This window comes from Ambystoma mexicanum, chromosome 13 (assembly GCF_040938575.1).
Source record: "Ambystoma mexicanum isolate Mex_15411 chromosome 13, UKY_AmexF1_1, whole genome shotgun sequence".
Lineage (NCBI taxonomy): Eukaryota > Metazoa > Chordata > Amphibia > Caudata > Ambystomatidae > Ambystoma > Ambystoma mexicanum.
In genome coordinates, this window is record NC_090938.1 from 609606657 (window position 1) to 609634379 (window position 27723).

Consider the following 27723-nt stretch of genomic DNA (forward strand, 5'->3'; position numbering starts at 1 on the left):
AATGATTGCCTGGAAATAACATTGTTTTTTCCATGTCTACTTTTGAAGACAGTAAGGCCCGATTCATGGAACGTTTTCCTATGGGATTGCGCCATTATACAACACTTCCATGAATCAGGAATGCAGTCAATAGCAGTAGTTATTCACGGTTATATGTGATCTTACCGACCAGAGTTACGGAGTGGTAAATTTAATTGTGGAAAAAATACTGAAAAACACAGATTTATTTTTGTTGTTTCAAATTTGATGGTTCCCCCAAGCCTCTCATTTTTTAACTGTTAAAATGCCACCCCAACCCCATCCTGACCCGTCCCGACCCATTTTATCCCCTTTACCCCCACCATCCTTTATTTATTTAATTAATGGTCGCAGTGTTTTTGTCCACTATGAAATGTACCACTCTGTTTTGTTTCAGATGTTTGGATACCGTTATTGACTGCACTCTAAACATTCTGATTAGCTGAGAGGAGGTCAATAACGATCCCCATGTGCTAATACGAATTGTTCCACTCATGTGAAGAAGCAATGATAATCTACATGCAGAGTAACTGTCCAGTATGAGAATTCTGAAATTTTCCAAAACAAGTAATGCAAACCACTGCCCACTACGTCAATCACATTCTTGTCGCTCAAAAATATGTAGAAACTAAGCTCTAAAATAATCTATTTGCTGGCATTTTTAGAACATGTAATTTTTAATGTCTATACAATTATACATGCTGCACTGCCAGACAGTGATGAGAGTTGTTTTCACACTTCACATTGGACAAACTGTGTGAGCTCAGTAAATTGTTTGATAGGTCTTACTAAATTCAAGATTTAGGGCCTCATTACACGGATGGCTGTAAGGATTTACCTGTACCGTTAAAATACCGGTACCGGTAAATCCTTACCGCCTTACTACGAGGTCCCTTTGCGGGTTGGGGGATTTAACGCCTGCTTTTTGCAGGCGTTAAAATCCAACCCGCTAAGGGACCTGGGAGCTAATTACGGCACCGCAATATTGCAGTGCCGTAATTAGCGCCTTCCCCATTCCCATAGAGCCCTATGGGACAGAAATGGGAATGGGGAAGGGCAATGGTGGAAGGGGGATTTACCGCCCCTCCAACCTTGGAATGGGGCGGTAAATCCCCTTTCCACCAAGGCGGTGCCGGTATTTTACCGGCATGAGCCATGACGCTAATAGCGCCATGGCTCACCGCCTACCGTGTAATGAGGCCCTTAAACACACCCTGGAAGGGTCTTTGGGCCTCATTACACGGAACGCGGTAAGGGTTTACCGGTAAACCCTTACCACCCTACTACGAGGTCCCTTTTCCGGATCCGACCTCTACTGCTGGTTTTAGCAGCCATTAAGGAACGGGCCCGCAAAGGGACATTGATGCTAATTACGGTAGCGCAATTTGCGGTACCGTAATTAGCTCCTTCCCCATTCCCATTGTGCCCTACCGGGGCAAAAATGGGAATGGGGAAGTGCCTTGGTAAATGGGGAATTACCGCCCCCGCTCACCTTGGAGTAGGGCGGTAATTCCGCCATCCACCAAGGCGGACACAGTAAAATACCGGCGGCAACCATGGCGCTAATAGCGCCATGGTTACCACATACCGTGTAATGAGGCCCTTTGTGTTAAAGACGCCTGATTGCCAAACAGTGGCTACACAGGCATGCCTCTTTTGTCATGTGTAATGTGCTCAACATTTCCACATCAAGCAACCTGCATCGAGAGTGCCACCCTGCACTGTTCATGGCAACTGCAGCCATTAAAGAAAAGGTCAATTGCTAGTATAACAAAAACAGAGGAACAAGACAGGGTTTTCTGCCAATGCCTTCAAGATGAGCACCCCGCTGCACTGGCACTGTCTACCGCCTGCTGGGCCATCCAGCTGGTATCACAGGAGCAGCAGCTGGGTGTTAAAGTCCCCGAGAATGGCACACAAATCCAGTTTCCCTTCGCTCTGGGACCTGTGCTAGGGGCAAGCGGCCCCCCTTTCCCACATGGTTGATAGTCTACTGTGCTTGTTACCAGCAAAGAGTTATTCCAGGGCTCATCAAATCACTGAGGGGGAAGACACAGAGGCGTACAGGGTTAGGGCCTGAGTGGGCAAGGCTGTGTGGGCATTTGCATATGTTCACGTCACTGCTGTGGGCCCAACTACATTAGCTTCAGGCGCCACTTGTTGGACAATACTGGTTATGCCCCAGGGAAGAGGGAAGTATGAGTGCACGTTTTACAAAACCCTTCCTCATCAACGCATTGTGGTGCTGCCCTGAACATGTGAGGAATTAGAGGGGAAGGGGGCCACATGACAAAAAGCAGAGTTCCGGCATGTTCCGGAAGGAAAGATGGTTTTGGATAGCCTATACATGTAGTGGGAGGGCTTGTAGGGAAAGAGGCGAAGAGAGTGATTGGGAAAGGGAAAGAGAGCGAGTGTTTTGTAGGAAGCATAATGTTAGCCTATGTCAGTTGCCTGTGTAGTGATGTACACTGCTGCCACGCTGCCTCAAAGCGTTGAGAGTGAAGAGGAGACAGGAGAGGCAAGTAGCAGGAGAAGGAGAAGCAGAGGGGATGGGACAACATAACGCCATGTTAGGTTGGTTGGTAGTATAACACGTTGCACTGTCAGGTGATGGGAAGTGACCTCGGAGATGAAGGTAAAGCCTGAGCCATGAGTTTTCTCCATTTCCATGGTCACGTGAGGCCGGCCACAACACCCTGGACCAGGAAAGGGACTGAACACGCAGAGTCAGGGCGAGGAACACTGGGAAGCCGTGGAGAGACCAAGAAGACAGGAGGAGTGACCGATATCTGAAAGGCAACCAGTGATGCTTAATACCAGACGCTAAGAGAACCGGGCCCCACCCAGAAGTGCAGCCAGGGGAGTTGCTAGGTCTGGAAAAGACCCGGGGCTAAGCTGATGTCAGAACTGTTGGGACTGGGGGCTAGCTAGTCTTTTGGCTGTAGCTCCTGAGATTCTATCCGGGGCTACAACCAAAAGATCAGGGGCTATAGCCCCCTTAGCCCCCCCCCTAGCAACGCCCCTGAGTGCAGCACACCCAAAAGTGGAGGGAGCTGCTGGGGAGAGGGGTTCCAGAGTAGGCCGGGGGACAGAGATGAGGCGTCCGAGTCAAATCCTGAGAGTGCAGCCAGGCAAGAAGGAAGCTTTTAGAGGAGGCCGTACGAGCATCCTGAGGAAGCAATTCAGATGAGAGGCGCAGGCACGGCCGTTCTGAGTGGTGGCAGCACCCCGGCCAATGAAACAAAAATGAGATGCCCCGTAAAGGTCGGTGCCGGAGGTGTGCGGGGCGCTGAATGTTTGTTTAACTCCCCACTCTCGTGGTGGAGCGGGGAGGTAATCATTGCAATAGGGCGCTGATGCAAAAGCATCAGCGCTCTATTCTCATGTAATGCGCCCTGCTCCCGCACTGGAACACCCAGCGCCAGAACGAGAGCGGGGTCCATTTTATTATAATAGGGCGCCTGCTGTGCCTTCTCCCACCACGCCAGCTCAGGGGAGCCCTTGAAAGACTACACCGAGCTGGCGTGGCGGGAGGCAAAGGTGATGCCTCGGTTGGTCGCCCTGCCCTCCCTCACCGAAAGCCAGCCATGAGCGCAGGGTCCCTGAACTTGAAGGGAATGTTTCTAGCGCAATTTGTGGCATCGATTGAGTTGAGAAGCGCAGAGTCCAGGAATTTGAAAGTAAAGTTCTGAGCTCTATTTGAGAAAGAGACTGATTTGAAAAGTGTGTAATCATTGAACTTCGAGGCAAAGTTCCACCATCATTTGAGAACGTGATTGAGCTGAAAAACCTAGAATCCTGGAAATTGCAGTAAAAGTCCCCAGCTTCACTTGACAAAGAGACTGAAAGGAGACGCATTACATCTGGAACTTGCAGTCAAAGTCCCCAGCTCCACTTGACAAAGAGACTGAAAGAAGCATTGAATCCTGGAACTTGCAGTCAAAGTTCCTAGCTCCACTTGATAAAGAGACTCAATGGAGAAGCATTAAATCCTGGAACTTGCAGTAAAAGTCCCCAGCTCCACTTGACAAATAGACTGAAAGGAGAAGCATTAAATCCTGGAACTTGCAGTCAAAGTACCCAGTTCCACTTGACAGAGAGACTGAAAGAAACATTGAATCCTGGAACTTGCAGTCAAAGTCCCCAGCTCCACTTGACAAAGAGACTCAATGGAGACGCATTAAATCCTGGAACTTGCAGTCAAAGTCCCCAGCTCCACTTGACAAAGAGACTCAATGGAGACGCATTAAATCCTGCAACTTGAAGTCAAAGTCCCCAGCTCCACTTGACAAATAGACTGAAAGGAGAAGCATTAAATCCTGGAACTTGCAGTCAAAGTTCCCAGTTGCACTTGACAAAGAGACTGAAAGGAGAAGCATTACATCCCAGAACTTTTAGTCAAAGTCCCCAGCTCAACTTGACAAAGAGACTGAAAGAAGCATTGAATCCTGGAACTTGCAGTCAAAGTCCCCAGCTCCACTTGACAAAGAGACTCAATGGAGAAGCATTAAATCCTGGAACTTGCAGTCAAAGTCCCCAGCTCCACTTGACAAAGAGACTGAAAGAAGCATTGAATCCTGGAACTTGCAGTCAAAGTACCCAGCTCCACTTGACAAAGAGACTCAATGGAGAAGCATTAAATCCTGGAACTTGCAGTCAAAGTCCCCAGCTCCACTTGACAAAGAGACTGAAAGAAGCATTACATCCTGGAACTTGCAGTCAAAGTCCCCAGCTCCACCTGACAAAGAGACTGAAAGAAGCATTGAATGCTGGAACTTGCAGTCAAAGTTCCCAGTTCAATTTGACAAAGAGACAGAAAGGAGAAGCATTAAATCCTAGAACTTGCAGTCAAAGTTACTAGCGCTACATGAGGGAGGCTGCACACCTGAGCACACACTGGACTTGAAGTCTAGATCCTAACTGAGAACACGAGTACACTGGCTAACAAAGAGTTTGAGATTAGAGTCCAGGTGCACCCAGTAACCATTGTTAAAATATCCTCCCGCCCCACATTTGCCTCCCAAAGTGTGGAGGGTGAACCGTATTGAGGTAGGGTGGGCAGTAAGAGGGCATAGTACAGAATATCAAACACCAGTACACCAAATGGGTGCTTTCAATGCCCGGCGCTCAATGTGCCCAATTCAATGGTAGGCCTAATTGGGTGACCCTGAGGTCACCGTCAGGTAAAGGTGGGCTTGACTATGTGGTGAAATAAAATGATAGTTAAGCGATGTATGGACCAATGTTTTGACCACAGATTGTGACCAAATCAGTTTTGAGAAATTTCTGCCCATACAGTTACTGTTCTAAAACCGTAGCTTTCCAAACAGTAGACCTTTTGGTGCGCCTGAGGTTCCAAATAATGTCTCTTAATTGCTATGGCAACCATACTGGGATTAGTTAAGTGGAGGCGTGTGCCCAGAATGTATACCTGCTATTTTAAGGTGCATAGGCGGTGTCTGTGCTAAGCATCACCCCATCATGATCTGTGCATAATGATGTTGTGATTCTTGCAGGCAAAGGGGACCTGATTGGTGCTGACCTGCCTAACAAAGATCAGGTGATCAAAACCAACGCGGACGTGAAGGCGCTGACGTACTGCGACCTGCAGCACATCAGCCTGCGCGGCATGTTCGAAGTCCTGGAGCTTTATCCGGAATACTCCAGCAAGTTTGTGGCGGATATTCACCGGGATCTGACCTTCAACCTTCGAGAAGGAAGCGAGACTGAAGTAAGGCTCAAATGTTATTATGTTGTTAGCAATATTATTGTCAATGTCAATATTGTAGCCCTTCTTCCCAAGGCTATTGAGTCCATTGGCCGCTCCCCAAATTACAGACCCACATTGCATGAAAGGGGCTAATAAAGGAGAGCGGGCAATGGTCTTTCAGGAGATGGGTGAGCAGAGCATTGTACCCATTAAGGTGGGCATGTTAGATAGAAAGGCGAGAGATCAAAGAGAAAGATTGGAATGCTGAGGTCGATCACAGTCCAGCTATTATAAGTCATCTGCAACTTCATTGTCTAAATGTCACTTACAACATATTATTCTAATTATATAACAACTAGGACTACTATCATTGGAGCTGTTTTTATAGCTGTTATTACTGTGCCATTACACACAATTGAGTCCACAATGCTCCTTCTTCAGATAGCCTTCCTTTATCCCTCTGCTAATTTTCACCACATGTTGCTGGACAATAAAAAACAAGTTAATTACCTGTAACAGTGCTTCTCCAGCATGCATGCACGCTTTCATGCTTGGAAAACTTCCCTTTAGCCAGCAATTAAGAGAATATCTTTAATTTACAGCCTATTAGTCTCATTGTGCCTCCTTTGCCAAATTCCCTCCTCGACCAATGAGGAAGAGAGTCTGAAGCTCCTCCCAGGATAGCCATCTTCAGATTCTTACTGTGCATCATTTTAGTGGGTGCCCTCAATTTGCTCTCACAGTTTTTTTTCCAGACCTCAAAACTGGAACTTGTACGGTTAATTCCTTCCTCAAAAGGATCACCTGCTTTTTCTCTGCATGTGCTTCCTTCCTGGCACATGTATGTGACGTCAACATGGGGCACCTAGGAGGTAGGACCATGCTCAGTTAATCTCTGCTCTTCATGGCATGGTCGGATTCTGTTTTGTGGCTCCATTATTAGCAGTGTGCATGTGTGCTGTGTATGTATTTACACACAGCTTAGAAGAGCACTTGCATAGCTCAAAGTAGCAAAATGCGTAGGTCGAGCGAGACTCTGCTGCCAAGTACCCACACCAGCATCCTAGGTTCTCTGGGCAAGGTCAGGCTAGGAAATGGCTTGCTGAGTGGATCCTAGGAGACTGCTACCTTTCGCTGCATGTCTGATATTGGGACTGTCTTCTTGCCCATGTCAGTACTAAGATCTGGTCCTCCCTCTCCACCAAACCAAGAACTCATTAGGACCCTGGGTATTAAGGCCATCCCTCTTGCTTTTCCACTTCTCACCTCCTCTCCTCTGCTCTCCTCGTCCTCTATACCTTCTCCGCCTGCCTTACACCTCGTGCTCTCCTCGCCTCCTCTTCCTATATACTTGCTCCTCATTGCCACTCTCTGTCCCCCCCCTCCTCTACCTCAGTACCAGGTGATCCTCCTTCTGAAATGGATGGATAATATCATAGAGGCCTAGAGGACATCCAATTGGATGTGTCTCAACAGGAACAAGACAGAGTCAATGATTTTTGGATCACGCCAAGCCCGCGCAAAGTTAGATAAGGAATACGAGACCTTCCAGATCAGTAACTCTCCCCTACGGGGTTCCATGTCATTTCATGGCGGGATTTTTTGCAGGTTTTTTTACCGCAATTGTTTTTACGAAAAAACCCATCAATTTTTTTAAACATTTTTTTTGGAGTGGTTCCACCCCCAATCCCCTGATTTTCTAAAAAATGTAATGGCTTTTTCGAGAAAAAATATTGCGGTAAAAAACCCAGCGAAAAAACATACCGCGATGAAAGGACGTCGTACCCCATACGGGTCCTTGGAAAAGTGAAGACATTGGGTATCCTCCTGGAAGCATCAATGGGTGCAGAATCACATGTGAGCAATATGAACAAAAACTGCCAATATTTCTTATGACTTTTGAGCTACATCAGGCCTCTGCCAAATGAGAAAAGTAGTGCCACCATAGCCCGAGCTACGATTTTGTCTAGACCGGACTATGAGAATGCTCATATGATGGGAGCAAACAAAGGGTGCATTGCTAGATGCCAGATTATTCTAAACAGTGCAGTAAGTATTGTCAAGAAGAAAGCTGGGGGGAGGCATATCACTGTAGACAGAAAAGCACTGCAATGGTTGGCGGTCAATGAACGGATTACCTTCAAGGCCATGGCCATAGTCCACTGATGCCTTCATGGCAAGGCACCTGCCTATTTGGGAGAGCAGATAACTTGTTATACCCCAGGTTGACCACTGAGATCTGAATCTGCGAGTCAAATTGACTGCACTCGTTTAAGTGCTCCATCGGGCTCGGCAGGTCATTCCTAGTAAGAGCTGCGCAAGTATGGAATGGATTACCAAAGACAATCAGAGTTGAGAGCAACTACCTAGTCTTTAGGAAAGCGCTGAAGACAGCTATCTTCAGAAAATGTCAGTAGATTCGAGGAGAGTCAATGAACCAGTCAATTGTCCCGTCAAACTGTGTCATCTTTGTCTAAATGTATGCGCCCTGATGCCTGCGGGCTTGGGCGCAGTATAAATAAATAAATAAACATTTAAACATATGGTTCACTGTTATGCAGGAAGTGTGCATAATGGCTTCAGGATCTTCTGTTAGAACTAGGCATCAAAAAGGTTTGCAAATGTAAACACTCGCCCCATCTCTCCAGAACAAGCTTATCCCTGAGCACATTGATTTGCTTCTGAATGCAAATTTCCCCTTCATATCTTTAAAGATTTTCTTCCATCTTCGGGGTTCGCCCGGTAGCTCCATTTGATATAATATCTACTAAGCCACAGACTTTACCTTGTTTTTCACCAGAATCGTAGGAGGATGGCAGTGGGCTCCTCTTAAGGTTAATGTTCCTCGCCTGCTCCATGTTTGAACACCCACAATCACAGAACTTTCGCATTGTCAATGGCACCATGCCATCTCCCGCGTGGTGGTATTGCCGCTCAGAGGCAATGCAGCGGCATGAGATTAATTGGTTTTATTGTCTTCCCTTTCACATACTAATTAGAATGTAATGTATTATATAACATCACTTTAACACAAAACTAACTTGAGTTTAATTACACAATCTTTTAATTTGTCTCAGGAGGATAGCTCAGGGGCAACGTGCTCGTCTTGCAAGCAAGATAATCCCCGGGTCTGCGCTTAGAAACCTCTTTGTATAATACACCTATATAAATAACCTATCATGTCAATATTTCCCCTGACAGTCATTCTTCCAACCATCTTACTTTTGATTTAGCTTACAATTGTGAGTTAGTATGAGGCCAAACTGGTCACCATTGGCAACATAAATAAGGCTCTTGGTGTCCGGGTTTTTATTTTTTAAACATTTCCGTCTGTAAAGTTGCAACTTGTGCTTTTCCGCATTTATTCAAATTAAAAATGTAGCGCTTCAACGCTTGTAATGGGAAGTTCAGAGCTGGGTTTTTGCATGCCAAGCCGAGATCCATTTTCACCCTTAAAAGCAAACTGTTCCTTATGCTGACGTGATAGAAATCTCTGTAGCGCTTTAACCCCTTAATTTATTATTTATTTATCATTTAATTTAATGCGTTATAGTTTTTTACAAAGAAAAACCTTTTACATGATTAAATCAAAAACTAACATTACAGATCAAGCATATACTATTCCATGCATACAATTAACAATAAATGAATGGGTATATAAGATGAGAAATTACCTGTTAAGATTAAATTAAAATTTCCGATGGGAGGTAGATCCAATTTCTGAACATTTTACAGTCATTTTGCATTCTGCCCTATTGCGTCTTTCCATCATTATTTCACTGAAATGCTTACTGTCGATTGCATTCATTTTGGGCCTGTATTTTCAGGAGCTCTATCTCTTTCACACTTAACTTCCATACCCTATATAATGCAGGCTGCAGGCCCGCACTGGCTGTGTTAATACATCTGTGCCAAAACTCCCAGGGTTTAACATGATTCCATAATGTTTTATGTATTCATCACAAAGGAACAGGCATTCCGTTAGGACATGTTTCGCCCATTCGCTGGTCTTTCTATTATTACACATTCTGCAGAAGCGCTCCTCCTTAGGGCTTTGGCTTTCTACTCCTCTACTAGCAAGTACCGGAAGGAGGTCTATCCTGAATAGCAGTTTCAACCGCCTAAGATTAACAGAAGGGCAGGGATTTAAATATTTCATAGAAAGAAGGCCTAATTCTAGGTGTAGAATAGCCATTGGAATGCATTGTGGAAGTCCCAGAATTATTTCTCCAAACCTTGCCCTCTACTATTTGGAGTCATTTCAAGTCAGTATTAGTTAGGGCTTCTAATCCATAAATAACCGTGGGGATAATGCACTGTATGTATAGCTTCCTGTCCCCCCAGATGGAGTAGCCACTGCATGTTTGTGTAAATTGATGGACCATTACAGTTAGTTGAGCAGCTTTTATCATCCGTGCTTGGATACAGCTATGGTATTTACCCTTAGGGTCAAATTCAACGCCCAAATATTTGTAGATCATTGTGTACCTGATCTCTAAGTCTTTAATGAACAAACGTGGGAGAGCAATTTTTTTCTTGGTGAAAACCATCATCAGGGATTTATCACTATTGATTGTAAGCTCATTGCTTTCTGCATATTGCCATAGGGCCTTGCGCTGACTTTTGTTGGCCGCTAAATGTGTTATCTAATAACACTAAGTCGTCAGCGTAGGCTAATATCAAACACTTAGTGGAACCAACTTTAGGCAGACAGTTATGGATAGATGCCAAGCATAGGGGAATATCAGCTACAAACAAGTTGTGCATCAGGGGTGCAGTCACACTCCCTTGTTTTACCCCTCTGTTTTGTATTACAGGCCTGGCCTGGTCAGAGTGCCTTGGCTGTCTAATTTGAGGCAGGCAATAGTATTATGGTATAAAAGTCTCAGGTAGTGTAGCAGGCCCGGAGGGCAGCCCATGCCCTGCAACTTTAGCCACAGTAAATCTCTATTAACCATATCAAAGGCCGTCTTGAAATCGATATATAAAACATAAAGGGGGGGGGGACGTTCGATTGTAGTGCTTCGTGACAAATTGAGTTCATAATAGAAAGGTTATGAGAAGTGGAGTCCTGAAACCACACTGGAATCTATCCAAGATAGATTCTTTATCCACCCAGGTTTGCAGCTCTTGTAGCACAAATGAGGCAAGTAGTTTCCCAGTGCAATCAAGTAGTGAGAGAAGTCGATAGTTGCTGGGCTCAATTTTTAGTCCCCTTCTGAATATAGGCACAAGAATGGCAGATTGCCAAGAACCAGGAATCCGACCACTTAGAAGGGCTTTGTCAAAGAGAATTTTTAACAAACAAGCCCAAAAGTTAGGTTTTTTTTTTTCAAATGTTTGTAATGGGAAGTTCCGGGCTGGGTTTTTGCATGCCAAGCAGGGATCCATTTTCACCCTTAAAAACAAACTGTTCCTTATGCTGACGTGATAGAAATCTCTGTAGCGCTTTAACGCCTTAAGTGCCAAGGACGGGTATGCTCATCCTATTTTCAAAGACTTGCATAGAGCTCAGCATTTCAAAGGGAAATAAATCACTGTTTTAGCTTCTCCATTATGTTACTTTGCACATCCACTGGCCTGCTAGCCATAACTGACGACCTGAAAAGCTATTCAAGACACTTTCTGTTTTTATACGTTTTTACAAATGAATACTAAAAGGAAACAGAGTCTGTGCAGCAGCTTGGGCAGCATTGAAGGTGCCTAAACCTGCATTGAGGTGGTTTGGAGATACCGGTAGAGCCAAGGGTCAAATTCTCTGTTCCTGAGGTGCTGGGAGCCCCAGTCCAGGGGCAAGGTACGCTCTTTTTTGTGCCCTTCCTAAGCAAGAAGGTTTGAAGCGAGCACTTGCCCGGGTTCTGTCACTTCCAGTGAGCAGGGACCTGGGTACCAGTATCTCATTTGCTGTAGGCCTGTCTAATCATCTGGTCATCCCAAAAGGCCCATGGGATGGGATGGGTCGACTGAAGAACTTACACTTCCTTGGAGCTCCTGGTCTTCACCTCTCTGGTAGAGGACTTTGGAGTAGAATGTACTCCTACTCAGGTTCCAGTGAATCCTTGTTCAAGCAGCATCTAAAGATGAACCAACTAAGGGGAGGGCTCACCTCCCGAATATATGTACAATTCTACACTGGATTGTTCCAGAATGAGCCTGTTGTTAAGGCTGTAATCTAGGCTACTGTAATAATTGTCCTTTGCCTGTTGATGTCCTACCCAGAGTGCCTTTTCTAGGGCAAGAGGGGATGGGGGGACAGGACGTTTCAGAGCGCCAGCAAGGTCCAAAATAGTGAGACCCATCTGTGGCCTTAAGCTCTCATGTGCCCCCTTCATCTGTCCGTTGGGTTAGGGACCCACACTAGTGTCTGATCTAACACTTGGGCTGGGTAGACACCATACTGATCACCCTCGGCGTCAGCATCTTTACTGGCTTCTAGCTGACCTTCTGACTTCTCAGCCTCAGTAGCTGGAGAAATATCCGGTGATTGAGCCTTCTAAGGATCTTCTTTGGGCCTTTCACCACGGAGACGCTGCTGTCTCCTCACCGGCCCCTTAGCCAGTTCTTCATCAGTCACCTCAGATGTCAGCTTAACCTCATCCCTAACTGGTTGCAGGTGGTTATGGTGCAAGGTCTTGATGTTCCTTGGCCGTCCTTCCTCTCGCAGTCGTAGACAGGAACCTCTCCCAGCTGATGCTCTATGATGAAAGGCTATGACTCCCACTTGTCACCTAGCTTGTTGCGTCCTCTCTTTCCCAGGCTACGGATCCACACACGATCGCCAGGTTGAAAAGCGTGAAACCTGGCCTTGGTGTCGTAGCAGCGTTTGTTCTCTTATGATGTCTTCTCCGGGGCATCCTGGGCGAGCTGAATGATTGCTCCAGTTGACGCTTAAGCTGTTTAACATAGCTGGCGTAGTTCTCGCTGCCCATTCTGTCTGTGTAGACTCCAAAACACAGGTCTACAGGCAGCCGGATGTCCTTTCCAAACATTAAGAAATACGGTGTAAACCCGGTGGAATCATTCTTCGTACATGCTGACTACATCTGTTCTTCTCCTCTGGCCTCAGGGTGGCCTACATGGCTAATAGGGTACGATTAAACTCTCCATTTGGGCATCCCCCTGAGGGTGATATGGAGTTGTACAGGTCTTCTTGATGCCAACCAGCTCCAGCATCTGCTTGATGTGGTTGATTCAAAGTTTGGTCCCTGGTCAGAATTAATCCTAGCCAGCTAGCTGTAGTGCACAAAGTATTTTTCCCAAAACACGGGGGCAACAGTGATGGCACGCTGATGTGTGTTGGGAAACGTTTGCGCGTACCAAGTGAAGTGGTCTGACACCACCAGGATGTTCTGCACTCCTCACCTGTCCATCTCCACCTTGAGGAAGTCGATGTCAACGAGGTCCATGGGTCCAAAACTTTGCTGATGGTGAAGATAGGCTGCAGGATGAGCTCCGGTCTTCCAAGGTGACACACCTGGTGCATTGTTGGCAATACCCATCATCTGCTGCTAGTCTGGGCCAGAAAAACCTTGAGCGGACCAACTCAAAGGTTCTGTTGCTGCCAAGATTTCAATGCTGGCCATGGAGTACATACAATACAGCTCAGTGCAATCTCTGTGGCAAAACCAGATGATGTACTAGCCGGTTTCCAACTTTGCTTTCCTTGTACAGGATTCCACCCTTCTGCACTTGCATCTTCCACTGCTTCAAAATTTGCAGCTTGTTCAGGGTCATGAAGGACGTCTCTGGACACATCTGCTCCTGTGGTTTTGGCCTTCAGGAACGGAGCAATGCCAGGTTCCTCTAGCTGTGACATACGGATCTCATCTCAGGTCAGACGCGGTAGCTCAGATTCCTCCAGATTGGTGATATTGCAGCAGACGGCGGGTATTGCCTCAGCTGAGGATCCCAAGCAATCCACCACCCTGACTCTGCCTGGCTCCTACTGACTTTCAGCCTGGCAGATAGCTCTGACGCCTGCTGAAGACAACTCCTTCCACGAGGTGGATCCAGCTGTATCATCCGGCAGAGCATGAGGCCTCCGAGAGAGGGCATCAGCATTGATGTTAGCGCGCCCAGGTCTGTACTGTAGACTGAAGTTGTATGTGGACAGTGCGGCAAGCCAATGGTGTCTGGTAGCATCCAGCTTTGCTGACTTCAACGTATACGTAAGGGGGTTGCTGTCCGTCCTCACCATGAAGGTGGTGCCGTAGAGGTAATCCTCAAACTTCTCTGTAACGGCCCACTTCAATGCCAAAAATTCCAACTTGTGGACTGGGTAACTCCTTTCTGCTGCGTGCAGACCTCAGCTGGCGTAAGCGGCCAGTCTCGTCTCACCGTTGGTCTCCTGGTAGAGAACAGCCCCCAATCCCTCCAGACTCGCGTCCACATTCAGGATGTAAGGTAACTGCAGATCCGTGCAGGCCAGGACTTGTGCTGTGGTGAGAGTACGCTTAAGCTCCTCAAAGGCCTGCTGGCATCGGTCAGTCCGATGCTCACCAAAGTGTTCCTGTGGATGATATAAATGGTCCACAGAGTTGTAGTGTTCTTCCGGCTCCTCTGGGTAGGTGGGTAACCTTTGGTGAAGTCCACAAGTGGTTGGGCAATGTTGGTGTATCCCGCAATGAACCTCCTGTAGTAATGACAGAATCCCAGGAAACTCTGTTACTCCTGGAGGGTATGGGGTCATGGCCAGATGAGGATGGCATCCCTCTTTGTCGGATCCACAGTGATCCCATCCACAGACAGACGAGGTGCACGATGTACTTGACACGTGTCTGGCAAAACTGGCACTTGTTAACATTGACCTTTAGCCTTTGCTTCTGCAGGGGATCCAGAACCTTCATGAGCCTCCTGTTGTGTTTCTCCAGGGTCCTCTCGAACACTGGGATGTCATCTAGATACAAAAGTACCTCCGGGAGATTCATGTTGCCGACTGTCTTCTCCATAAGGCGTTGGAAAGTCGTTGGCGCACCGGCGATCCCCTGAGGCATGCTGACAAACTCATAAAATCCCAGGGGATAAATGAAAGCAGTCTTCTCACGATCTACGGATACATCGTGATCTGGTAGTAGCCACTCCACAAGTCCAGGACCAAAAACCACTTACTCCCGGTCAGGCAGTCCAGTGCCTCGTCCACCCGGGCGTGGTGTACTGGTCCAGAATAGTGCGGGTGTTGAGTCGACTGTAGTTATGCACATACGGACATCCCCATTTTTCTTCTAGGCAACAACAATGGGAGAAGCGTAGGTGCTCCTGGACTCCTGGATAATCTCTGGCTGCGGAAGATCATCCAGATGGCGGCGTACATCCTCCAAGTCTCCTGGGGCCAGGAGTCGGGACCGCTCCCTGAAGGAAGTGTCATCAGACACCCGGATCCGATGATCCTCTCCATGTTCCTTGCCAATGTCCCAGGGCCTTGTTGAGAATGCCTCGGCACTTAGGGTGTGCTGCTCCCTCAGGTGGTCCTTGTCCCTCTCTGAAATCGGGGAGTTTCCAAAGTCCAAGGTCTTCAGATCCAACGCCATCTCGGATGAGCTGGTGGCGGCACTCGCTGGGGCTACAGATGCGGTCAGGTGGAACTGTGCGATGATGGTGCATCCTGGTACACGGTCCTATTGGTCTCATTAATAACCGGTACTTGGATGGTCTTCAGGTCCGTTCCATCCATTGTCACCAGGGTCTGCTGTACCAGTAAACCCCATGGGAGCTCTACACGTTCTGGTACCTCCATCACCAGACGTCTTGGTTGTTGCTCCCTGCTGAGTCGCACTCTGCCAGGAACCATCACAGTGGCATGTGCCGGGATTGTGATCTGCTAAAACCTGGTGGTGCAAACATCTCCAATGGGTCCATCAGGAGGAGCTCTGGACCGGATCTCTCTCTGCAGGTATGCTGTTGGCACATGGGGTGCATGGACAACGTGCTGGCATATCGTGGTCCAGCCATCTCGCGATATAATGTCGCCAGTCTGTTGAACATCGAGGAATTGGTTCTAATCACCACCGGTGTTGCAGGATCTTCACTCCGACTGCTGCAGACCAGTGCCAGGGTGTCCATAGGATCGCTGACTCCAGCTATATTGCGTGGAAACTGCAGTCTGACCCAGATGTACCCCAGATATTTGCAAGGGTTGTCTCCCACACCAAGAAGGTTCAGCCCAGGCAAGGTCTCCAATAGGATATGTGCCAGGGGTTTTCTGTAGAGCGGCTCATAAACAATGGTCACCTGTGAGACGCTATCCCAAAGCGCTTGTGCCTGTCGACCAGCAATGGCAATTCTTCCAGTGGCTGGTGAACCTACGAGCCCATCAGGTATTGCTATGGTGTTCCGGTACTGCGCTTGCTGGTAGTTTGACTACAGGTGATCTTCCTCTTGGGTGGGCTAGCTGGTCTGGGTGGATGCTGGTACCCCAAATGACTTGCCCACCAGTGGTGTCACTGCAGCCTTGGTGCCGTCTGGTGGCGCAGACCTATAGCAGACCAGGAAACTGGTTCCTGCTAGGCCAGGGGCTTTATCCAGGCATTTAACCTGGCCAGTGAGGGACTCTAGGGACTTCGTCAACCTGAACACCTGGTGTAGAGGTGTGCTCCAAGGGACGTCACCTATGAGAAAGCAATGATCCGGCTTAACCCCCTCACCCTCAGCCCAGCTAGCTACCTGAAGCTGATCCATTAGGATGGTACCTGTCTGTCAGATAAGGTGGCAAATCCGGTAAAATCAAAACACTGGGATTATAAAACTATATCCAAATCCCTGTCCAAAACTTGCACACAAAAAACTGATTGCAAAAAAAACCTGAAACTTACGCTAGCAAACTATACACTACCCCAGGTGGGGGGAAAGGAAGGAATATGGTAAGTAGGTAGGATAGAGAGGGTATAGGCACACCAAAGGTGATCTCAGCAGTGCCTCCAAAAATGTAGCGGGGTGATCTTCCAACACACCTTATAGGGGGACAGGTGTAGGTGGGCACACAATATACAGCTTAACCCTTCACTTATAACTTGACCCGCCTCTTACCTGTCTCCACACCCCGCTCACCTGGGTTCAAGATCACCCTGGTGTACCTCGCTAGGAAGTAGCCAAGGCTAGGGGAGGATCAAGAGGTTAGGGCAGGCATGTTCCCCAAAAACCCTGAAGGAGAAAACACAAGGTTCGAGTACCTGGAGCACAAAAAAGCATACTTATATACCTTTCCGGTACACCGGCAGGGTTTTGTGAGTTTTTTACAAAAAGGGGCAAACAATACACAAGACACTACATACAACGTAAGTTCTCCTAAGCAGCTGCATTACTAAAAGATAAACACAAAAATATAAAGAGTCCTTTACAAATATCAAAGTGTCTTAAAAAAATATACAAAGTCTATATAATGCACTCCATTAAGAACTCTTAATAATGACATTTCTTTACTGGACAACCAGGTCAGGGTTGTCTCTAGGTCCTTCCTGCTGCCCTCTGGTTTTCCTTTACTCCTGCACTCCTCAGTGGTGGTTCTTGTGACAGGAGGCGGCAGGCAGCAACAGCCCCAACAGTGGGGAGGGCCCCCAAAGTCGTTGTATGGCTGGCAATAGGCAGCAACAGCAGCAGCGGCAACAGCAACAGTGTGTGAGCCCCAAAATCTTTATAGGGACTGTGCTGCATGTCAGATGCAGCCCAGCACTCAGAGGGAACGTTGTGGGCCCAGGGAGTTCTGGTGGGCCACCTGTAAGGGAGGTAGCCCTTATTTCTAAATTAAGCCACAGGAGGGCTAAAACACATTTTGCCAGTAATTCAATATATGTGCCCCGGGCCCCAGCAAAGCAACAGCAGCAAGGGGCAGAAACATTTTCAAAGTGCTCCTCTAACAAGGGGAGCGCCAGCATTGAGGCCCGGGCTGCGGTTGCCGGCGCTGATCGGAGCGCCTCCAAACCTGTTGAATGGTTATTCCAACTGTCACTGGTGCTCCACTTGTGCGGGGGACTGTTCCCCCCCTTTTTAGAGTAATGGGACCCTCGCATGCTCACGGGCAGGGTCCCTTACTCTATCTTGTTTAGCTTCTTCTGTGTCCCCGGCACGGGTCGCCTCAGGGACCCAATTTTCTTTTTTTTTCATTACGGGTACCCCGCGCTGCTTCACACGCTGTGGATCCTTTCTTTTATCTCGCCGAATGTGGGTTACACTTGTCATGGCTTTAATAAACTGTAGCAGTGACAGCTGAAATTCTGCTCTGTGATGGCTCAAGCAGCAGGCATTGTGACATCACTAATGTAGCATAATAATTGATTACAGAGAAGTACTGATGTCAGTGTCTTATTACAGGTGAGTAGTGATGTCACAACTAGCCTGTAATAAGAACATATTTAACAGGCTTTTCGGCCTCGTTGTGAACAGGCTGTTTTGCCTCGTTCCTCTATTTGGTCACAGAACTCATGAGTGACTTGCCACACCTTTTTATATACAGTAGGGGATATTTTCTTACTTATAAAACATGGCCATAAACTATGATCCCCTTTAATACCTGGCCAAATGCTTAATCGAATCTTAGAGGTCTTCAATTATAATCACTTTAAAATCTGTTTGAATTAAAAAAGAAATGATTATGCATCTTCTAATGTGTTGCAGAAAAATAGTTTAAGCAGCTTAATAAAATGCATCTAAAAACCGTTTTGTGGTTTAAAATAAATTAGCACCTGGTACAGGGATGCAGCCAATCAGGAGGCAAGGAACGCGGGCGGAATCCCCCGATGTAAGCCTGCGTTCCAAACTGCCTGGTGGCTGCTCCCCCAACCGCCATCTTCCCCCATCATCCCTTCCCTTCCCCTCCTCCCCACCTACCTCATTGCCGCTGCCACAGCTGCTGCTTCTTATGCTCCAGGTCCATTGTGGCTGCCATGGAAATTAAAGAAGGGCTCCTTATGGAGCCCCACCTTCCAGATCCATGGCAGCCATCTTACTGAAGTATTTCCAGAACCTGGGGTGCTAATAGAGTTAAGAACCGATCCAGCCCGTTGGTTCGGGTCTTAACGCTTAATTATAACATAGATTCTTGTTCTCCTGTGTGAAACTCCAGCAGTGCAAATATACTAGTATAAACAGTTCCTTATCAGCTAATGTCTGTAAAGTGTCATAGAAATCTATTTTATAAGCACTGAATTTGAAAAGCTTTCCACGTCCTTAATTAAGTGCTGATGGAAATCTGCTTTGTACTGGCTCAAGCAGCAGGCTTGGTGACTTCACAACTAAAGGGCAATGTCTTATTACGGAGTAGTAGCAGTGTCATTTTCTTAATACAGCTCAGTAGTGATGTCACAACTGCCCTGCAATAAGAATATTATTCACAGGCTTTTATGCAGGCTTCTCTACCATGGCTGCCACTTACTGGAATGCCTTGCCGATGGAACTTAGGATAGATCCCTCCCTTTTATCCTTTCGCAAAAAACTAAAAAGCTGGCTCTTTCCTTGACACTAAGTCATACCCCACACACATAAGTAACCGGACCTGTTTAGCGGTCGGACCCTTAGCTACAGTGTACAGTACTCAGTCATCCTTCTATTAGGCGCTATCCTCTGCGGCACAAAACTGCTACTACCTTGCACACTGCACGGCATCATGTTCTAATGTGTTCAGCACAGCTAAGTACGACCTCGCCCTCCTAAGCATGTGTGACCTGTAACCATATTCCTAAGCCTGTATGACCTGTAACCATATTCCTAAGCCTGCATGATCTGTAACCATATTCCTAAACCTGTTTTTCCTGTAACCACATGCTTAAGCCTGCACAACGTGTAACCAAATTCGTGAGATATACAACCTGTAACCATTTTCATAAACTATGCGCCCAGATGCCTGAGGGTTAGGGGCGCTTTACAAATGTAATAAATAAATAAATGCAGGAATTACAGACTGTCATGTATTATAGGGGTATTGTGCAGCATGGTTTATACACATTTTATTGTACAGTTATGTTATATTACTAGGGTGTGTACTGCGCACCACTGCCATATGCATGGCTTCCAGGAGCTCTGAGGGATCTGAAACAAAGAGGGGTGTCTCGGTTTACCGGGGACCGAGGGAAATGTAAAATAGCTTTGCTGTTAGTACAATAAGTGCATATTATTACATGTGTAAGTACTGGTATGGTATTGTTTATTTATATAGCGCCTATACACAGGCAAGTGTTTCAAAGCGCTCAATAATGCATTGCTATATTCTACTGTATTGTTACATTTCATTATTAGATATTAATATTGCATCGCATTGCACATTGATGCATGATGTGCTGTTCTATGTGCTGTCCGCTTCCTTCGTCCAGCTGTTCCTATTGAAGGTAGTTGTGTTGATGTAGGTAGGAAGACACCGGAAGCTAAACTGGATAGTGCCACTTTTGGCTGTCGGTGCCCTGTCTAGGGACTCGGTGGCAGTGGGGTACAAGAGGCGAGCGACTGCCCCATCACTCACTGCCATCCCATGAACCCTCCTGGGAATGGAAGCAAGCGGCCTTTACCCCAGGCTCCTTGTACGGGCCGCCGCGATAGGTCGGGGATCGGAATCTTGATCAGCAAGTTTCAAGTGCAAGATATTGCGAATAACTTGATCAAGTGGTCATAAATCAAGGCGCCAAGAAATTGACAGGCAGGTAACAGAGCAATTCATCTTGTATTTGTATGAGAACAATGGAGGCCCAATTTGTCAGTTTCAAAGGCTGTACCACTAGACCTCTGATTGGGGGGGGGGTGCCCGATCCTAATGGCCGATTGCGGCCCCTTCTCTGCACTGAGACAAACAGGCGGTGGCCTGCAGTCGATGTATGCTTTGGGTGATTTATTTCACGCTTATTTCTACTGTTGCACTGATGGGCTCTTAGAGATGCGCAGAAGGGTGTGCAGGAGCCGGTTAACAGCACAGGCTAAGCTTGTTTTATCAGGCCAAGAGCTGCGCAGCTTTCCTCATTAACCACAGTGCGCATCGGGGAGGCTACGCGAATTGCGAACATGAAGATCCCAATCCGTAAAATACCGCAATGGCATGTAGATATTTTTAACATTTGGTTTCAGAGAGTCATCATTATATAACCAAACTGCAGCCCTAGAATGTGTGAAGAAAGTGCTGTATAGTGGGAGGAAAAAAAGATTGTTTACCCAACGTTGTTCTTTCCAGGAGATATAATGATTGGAGGTCCATCATTTTGAAGAGGGAGTATTTCCCTCTCTATTTTTGGGGTTAAAATGTTTTTTTAGAGAATTGAAAGGCAATTCACATTCCCATTTGGGGTACTTTTTTTAGACAAACAATATTTTTTTTAACTTTAAAACAGATTGCTTTTTATAATGCATACTCCTAGCTGCCTAGCAATTCATGCAAATTAAATTAGGCATGTTTTATCTTAACTTTCCTCTTTAGGTTAAGCGTCCCAAATCACTCTGGAAGCGGAACATTTTGAGCGCAGCGTTCGTGCAATAGCTGGCAGCATCCCATGACCCAAATCCTCCCGAAACCAAGACATATCTGTTAAAAGACAATGGCCCTCATTACGACCCTTGCGGAAATCGACTAACCGGAGCGCCACAGCGTAAATAGCGTTTCCGCCATTGCACGAAGGAGCAAAGTGCGGCCCATTCCGACCCATCGGGCACGAGCACCACGGCATGGCGGAAGTGCAAAGTCCGCGATGGCGGAAAAGACCCCAAAACGGCCCACACCGCCGCCGTACGGCGCCCCAGGTGCAATACCGCCACCCCTCTCAGCGGTCACCGCAGTGTGCGCCTACCGGAAAGTACGGTGGCCGGAAATATACGGAAACGGAAGTTAAAACACGGGCCCGGAACGGGAAACATCCCGGCGTACACCTATAAATACACTAAAACCACACAACCACTAAAAACACTACCCTGAGACACACCCCACCCCGTCAACCACCCTAGCGAAACCAAGAAAAATGGGAAAAGCAGCGAAGAAAGCGTGCGACCGCAAGCGGCAGGTCCACTTCTCCCGTGAGGAACTCACCGTGCTAACAGAGACCCTCCAGGAGAATGCTGCCGTCGTCTTCAGCACGCAAATGACCAGGACGGCACTTGCAAACAAGAAGGCCATATGGGCTCTGGTGGCACAGCGGGTAAGTGCGGTGGGGACCGCACCCCGCACCCCACAGCAATGCCGCAAGCGATGGGACGACCTGCGGATACGCGTCCGCAGCATACTCTCTGCCAACCGCAACATTGCCACAGCCACCGGGGGAGGTCCTGAATCACCCATCAAGTTGACCCCCTGGGAAGAAATCTGTGCCTCCACCATCGGAATGGAGAGCATTGAGGGAGTCGGAGGGATGGAGAAAGGAGTGCAGACATCCGAAGATTCAGGTAGGTGGGCCAGATAAAACAATCCACACAGTCCATCCATGTGAAGTACCATGCGTCCACATAGTGCAACAGAAACACATGTCCAGGAGAACGTCCACACACATCGGCCTGATAGCGCACGTTAAAAACCACAATAAATACATAAATAATTAAAAACCCCTAAAACACGCACTACACGTGCAGCAGGCACACCCTAACTGCAGGCTGCCAAACAACTGCACCCTCACTCCACACACAAATCAAAGCACCTCCAAGGCCCCGACCCAAATCACCCTCAGGTACCACCCCAAAGCATGTGATACTATGCCATTCCAATTCCCACAGACCCATCAATGACCCTCGCTCTCCTTTACTCCACCACAGGGTCCGATCCAAACGACGAGCAACAGGACACCCCTACCAGCACACCTGCAAAGAGGGCCAAGACCAACGGCCAGAGACCCTCCACCTCAGCTACACGCATCAAGACACGGCAGCAGCACAAATCAGGTGGCAGCACACAGGAGGGAACATCAACAGGCACCCCAGCAGCCAGCATGCCCACAACACCACCACCACAGGTCCCCCCAATGGATGCCACAAAAGGCACTGCCTCTGGTGGCAGCAGCACCATAGGTGACACCCCATTGATGGCAGCATGCTCGGACACAGAAAACGGGGATGCCGAAGTCAGATCCATCCATGACCTGTCCCAATCCCCCTGTCTGTCCCATCCCGTACAACATGAGGATACCACGCAGGGGCACCCACAAGACGACGACTGGCCATCCCCCCCAAGCCCTGTGGGAAGGCAACATGAGGTCAACAGCCCCTCTGCGACACCCCCGCAAATGGACATGGCCCAGCAGAGGCAACAGTCCCTCGACCAGTTGATCGAACAACAGCAGCAACTGGCCACACTCCTCAAGGACCATGCCGATGAATGTGGGGGCACCAAGGCAGACATAGAAACATCAACTGAGACACTTAGGGCAGAAATGGAGAGAGGCACAGAGACGCTAAGGTCACAAATTGAGAGAAGCACCGAGAGCCTGAGGGGGGAACTGCATGAGACGTCCAAAGACGTATGTGCCGAACTTGCCGCAGTGCGCCGTGTGCTCACTGAGCTCTCGCAAACCCTTAGGGACATGCATGGACGTGATCAGGCAGACACATCATCCGTTGCAAGTTCCGTCCAGGGCAGCCCCCAACGTAGATCTGGGAGGACCCGGCGCTCCACAGGCAGGGGTGCCCCTGATACCCGCAGAGGGGGCATGCAATTGCGACAGCCCACTGACAATGAGCATCTTTGAACACTGGTGTTCGGGGGGGAGGTAGGAGGGTGGAGGGGGTGTGTTGGGCTCACTTGGGTGGCGGGTCGATAGGGTGTACAACATGATATCACATATGCCATAAACAGTGCACGATCAACCAATGAGATGTGTGGACATTGATCTTTGTGTACTAGGCCATCATAGGCGTACAGTCCATTTCGTGCATGTTCCAGACACACACAGTGCCACGTGTCCCGTGTCCATGTATCAGCCACCAGGCATGAGTGCTAGAAGCATACATCAATGAGATGCTGACGAATGTCACGGGCCTCCGGTGCCTCGCAGACTCCTTGAGGTGCTGCCACATCCCCACCCTCATCATGACCATCATCCGGTGCTTGCAGTTCTGCGTCAGGGGGCATGGGCACATTTCTACGTACGCACATGTTGTGGAGCATGACACATGCCATCACCATCTTTGCAACCTTCTCATGGCGGTACAGGAGTGCCCCGCCAGACCTGCTGAGGCAGCGGAAACGGCCCTTCAGTAGGCCGAATGCCTGCTCAATGACTACACGGGTACGTGAGTGGGCATGGTTGTAGTCCTCCTCAGGCTGGTCCCGTGGGTTCCGGACTGGTGTGAGGAGCCATCTCTTCAGTGGATATCCAGCATCACCTGTATGTGGACGAGAAACGTAGGATGTGGGATGCCATTGATACGTACGCACACCCCCCCCCTTCCTGCCAGTACATTGCCAAATCACATACCCCACATCATCATGCATGCAATGAGACTCACCGAGTAGCCAGGATCTGTTCCCTGCGTGTCGCTCCATGTAGCGTGGTATGGTAGAGTTCCTCAAGACCATGGAATCATGGGTTGATCCAGGGAATCGGGCACAACAATGCGTAAAGATCCTGTTGGAGTCACACACCATTTGTACATTCAGGGAATGAAATTGTTTTTGGTTGCGGTACTGGGCCTCCATGGCATGTGGCACGACCAATTCAACATGGGTGCAGTCGATGGCACCAATGCAACCCGGTATGCCGGCAAGTGCATGGAATCCCACTTTTGTGTTGGTTATTTCCTGCTCCGAGCGTGGTAGGGAGATGTAGTCGTCTGCGTGCTGCAGGAGGGCATCGAGCACTTGGAATAGTGTCCGTGAGAACAGTGGCTGAGAAATGCCATGCAACTGTCCGACTGTGTGCTGGTAGGTGCCTGTGGCCAGGAAGTGGAGTACAGACACCACCTTCAGTAGGGGTGGGATTGCGGTTGGGCTATCTATCATGCTGACTAGGTCAGCCTGTGTCATGTCCACAATGGCGGCTATGGTGTCCCGGTCCAGACGGTAGAGGGTGTGGATCTGCTCATCAGTGAGGTTGAACGGATGTGCTCGGAGGCGTGGGATTGCGGGCTGCCTGCGTGGTGGTAGTGGCTGTGCTGCTGGGCCTTGCTGGCCCTGCCTTGGCCTCCTCCTCCTCCTGCGTCTCCTCCGTGCGGCTGGTTGTAGTTGTTGTTCGTCTTCTTCTTGGAGTCGGAGCACTTGCAGTGCTATCAGGTCCCCCAGGGCCAACATCGCGAGTCCTGCCGGTAGCATTTCGCTGTGGTTGTGGGAGGAGACTGGCTGTGCAATTTATGTGTTTTCAGGCTGTATGGCCTCCACCTGTGGTGATTGATTCCACCTGTGCAAACTGCTCTCCCCTTTGGCCGAGCACGTCCCGCGCACAACGCTGCAATTCGGGGAATGGTATCTTGCTATTGCAATCATGTATTTGTACCCGATGGGCGTGTAAGATTGGTTGATATGTTCATTCTGCTGTGGTCCCATTGTTTCCCATACTATCTGTGCAGTCGCGAACGGACTTGTGAAGGGTCAGTGGAACGTAGTACTCGAGTAACGGTGGGCCCTCATGCATCACTGTACCGAGTTGCAACGACGGGCGGGGCGTCCCATTTGTGGGTGAAGGCAGTTGCCATTTTCACACACAGCCGCACTCGATGGAATAATTAGTGATTTCAAACGGCCACAGATGCCTTTTCGACGTGATGTTGCAAATGAGGAATTCGAAGGGCGGCGCTTTCGGTTTCCAGCTAGCGGCGAGGAGATGCCCACAGGTCTGACTGCAAATATAACGTTCTATTGTTCTATGTCCTTGAGACAGGGCCCATGGCGAGGGAGCAATGATTGATATGAATAGTTTGGGATGCGCAATAGCTACGTGGGCGATGAGGCCGGCCATTCCCAAATACATGTTACTTCACAACACTGGATTTACGGGCTGGGGCACTGTGGATTTAGCAGGCTGCATTACGCACAGACTCAATGGACGTTTCTAATGTCATGTGAGTAATTATTCAGGCGTTTTGATCCCGGGATGAGGGAATGATGAATGGATGCATGGGCAGGTGATTTGATGCAGAGTTTGCCATGTACAGGGCTTCTTGGGATCTATCCGCCTCCCCTACGCTATGTGATGCAGGGCTGCCATAGTGGGACCATCGTCTATCTGGCCTTGTTGAGCCCTCCCTGTCTCGACGCGCCCTCAGACACTTGTGTCCATGCACGTTAACATTCCCATCTGATGGATTCTGTTTTGGCAGACGCATGCACAGGTACACTCGTTCGTGATGCTGTTTACACCTAGGTATAGATGGTTATGAGTCGCAAGTGGCTTTGGGGTGGTGATGATCCTTTGGAGTGGGCTAGCATGCATATGGCTGTGGATTTCGTGTGCTCATTGAAGTGAGTTGTTCGAATGTAGTTCTGATGGCCATTCTGTTCTTGTTCTTTTCTTTTGGTTGACAGGTATCTCCTCCCCTTTTGCCACTGCCATCTGTATGCCACTCCTGCAGATGGATTTTACTCCCGACACCTGCTGCTTCGTGTTAATCGGTGGAGCAGCATTACGATCTTATGGGACGATCGCCAGTGGCCCACATGCCCTTACGCAGTACTGGTGGCTCGGAGCAACATTTCGGCCTTTCAGCTGGACTAGTGCCTCCCCATTGGGACGGCCCTGCGGTTGTGTGCGCTTCCTTTTTGCCTTTTCGTACGTGATTGTGGCTCTGTGTACCATGATGGGACAGGGCGTCACACAAGTAGTGGCTGGTCATTTCTTGCGGATGCAGCCCACAATGGTGAAATGTGTTTTGGAGTTCATGGCCTGATGGCTGTATGGGCTTGGTGATTTTGTTGTGCATTAAATTTCTATTCTGATTTGGCCCGTGTAGCGTTTTTCTTTGCAAGTGATGTGGCATGTGCCTATATGTGGGGCGATGTATTGTGAGGAGATCTGCATTGGGTTCCTGCTTCGGGGTTTAGTTGCGTGGTACTGTGCTGGGCGCGTTTGCCTACTGAGCCCGTGAGGTCAGGGATGGGGGCTGCCTATATGACAGTTTGGATGTTGTCATGCTCAGGGGCGGGGGATTGGGTTTTGTGTGACAGATGGCGGTCAGTCAGGTGGACTGGTGGAATGATGTGATTTTCGGAATGTTGCTGGTCACAGGTGCCTGTGTTTGCGTGCGTTTCTTGGTGGGGGACTGTGGTCATGTCCATTGGGATGGCTTCTGTATTCGTGCCATCTGTGACCTGCAGCTCCCATTGGCCCCTCTTGTGTTGCTTTTGTTCGTTGGCATGCATGGGTGCTTTGTACATTTCACTGGTTGCATTGTGACTTCATTGCACCTACAGGGAGTTGTACTTTGTGGGCAGGGAGCGGTGTACAGGCACTCAGTGGGGCCGTTTACGGTTGATTCGCGATGCCGTACTTCTCGCCATGGCGGAATGGTCCATTCCGCCATGCCTGATGGCGTTAGGTACATGTCCGCTAGGGTCGGAATTGGCGTACCGTTGCACCATGGTGGTGTTTGCGGTTTGGCATGGCGCGCGCGCGCGTGCTTAGTGCAGTTAGCGTTGGCGTTCACTACGGTGTCGCTAATGGCTTCGTACTTTGCGGTGACGGGTCATAGTCGCACCGAGCGCTATTCGATGGCGGTATTGCATTTCCGCCATCGTTTTCCCCTTTCCGCCAGGGTCGTAATGAGGGCCAATGGCCCTCATTACGACCCTTGCGGAAATCGACTGACCGGAGCGCCACAGCGTAAATAGCGTTTCCGCCATTGCACGAAGGAGCAAAGTGCGGCCCATTCCGACCCATCGGGCACGAGCACCACGGCATGGCGGAAGTGCAAAGTCCGCGATGGCGGAAAAGACCCCAAAACGGCCCACACCGCCGCCGTACGGCGCCCCAGGTGCAATACCGCCACCCCTCTCAGCGGTCACCGCAGTGTGCGCCTACCGGAAAGTACAGTGGCCGGAAATATACGGAAACGGAAGTTAAAACACGGGCCCGGAACGGGAAACATCCCGGCGTACACCTATAAATACACTAAAACCA

At 48.7% G+C, this 27723-nt stretch overlaps 1 protein-coding gene across 1 annotated transcript in view; it reads left to right on the top strand.

Annotated features, from left to right (window-relative positions):
- The window catches only part of KCNH4 (potassium voltage-gated channel subfamily H member 4), a 976843-nt gene that overhangs the window by 840096 nt on the left and 109024 nt on the right, over positions 1 to 27723 (top strand). The window contains exon 11 of the mRNA XM_069634470.1: positions 5535 to 5749. Coding sequence (XP_069490571.1) covers positions 5535 to 5749 — 215 coding nt within the window. The remainder of the gene's footprint in view (positions 1 to 5534; positions 5750 to 27723) is intronic.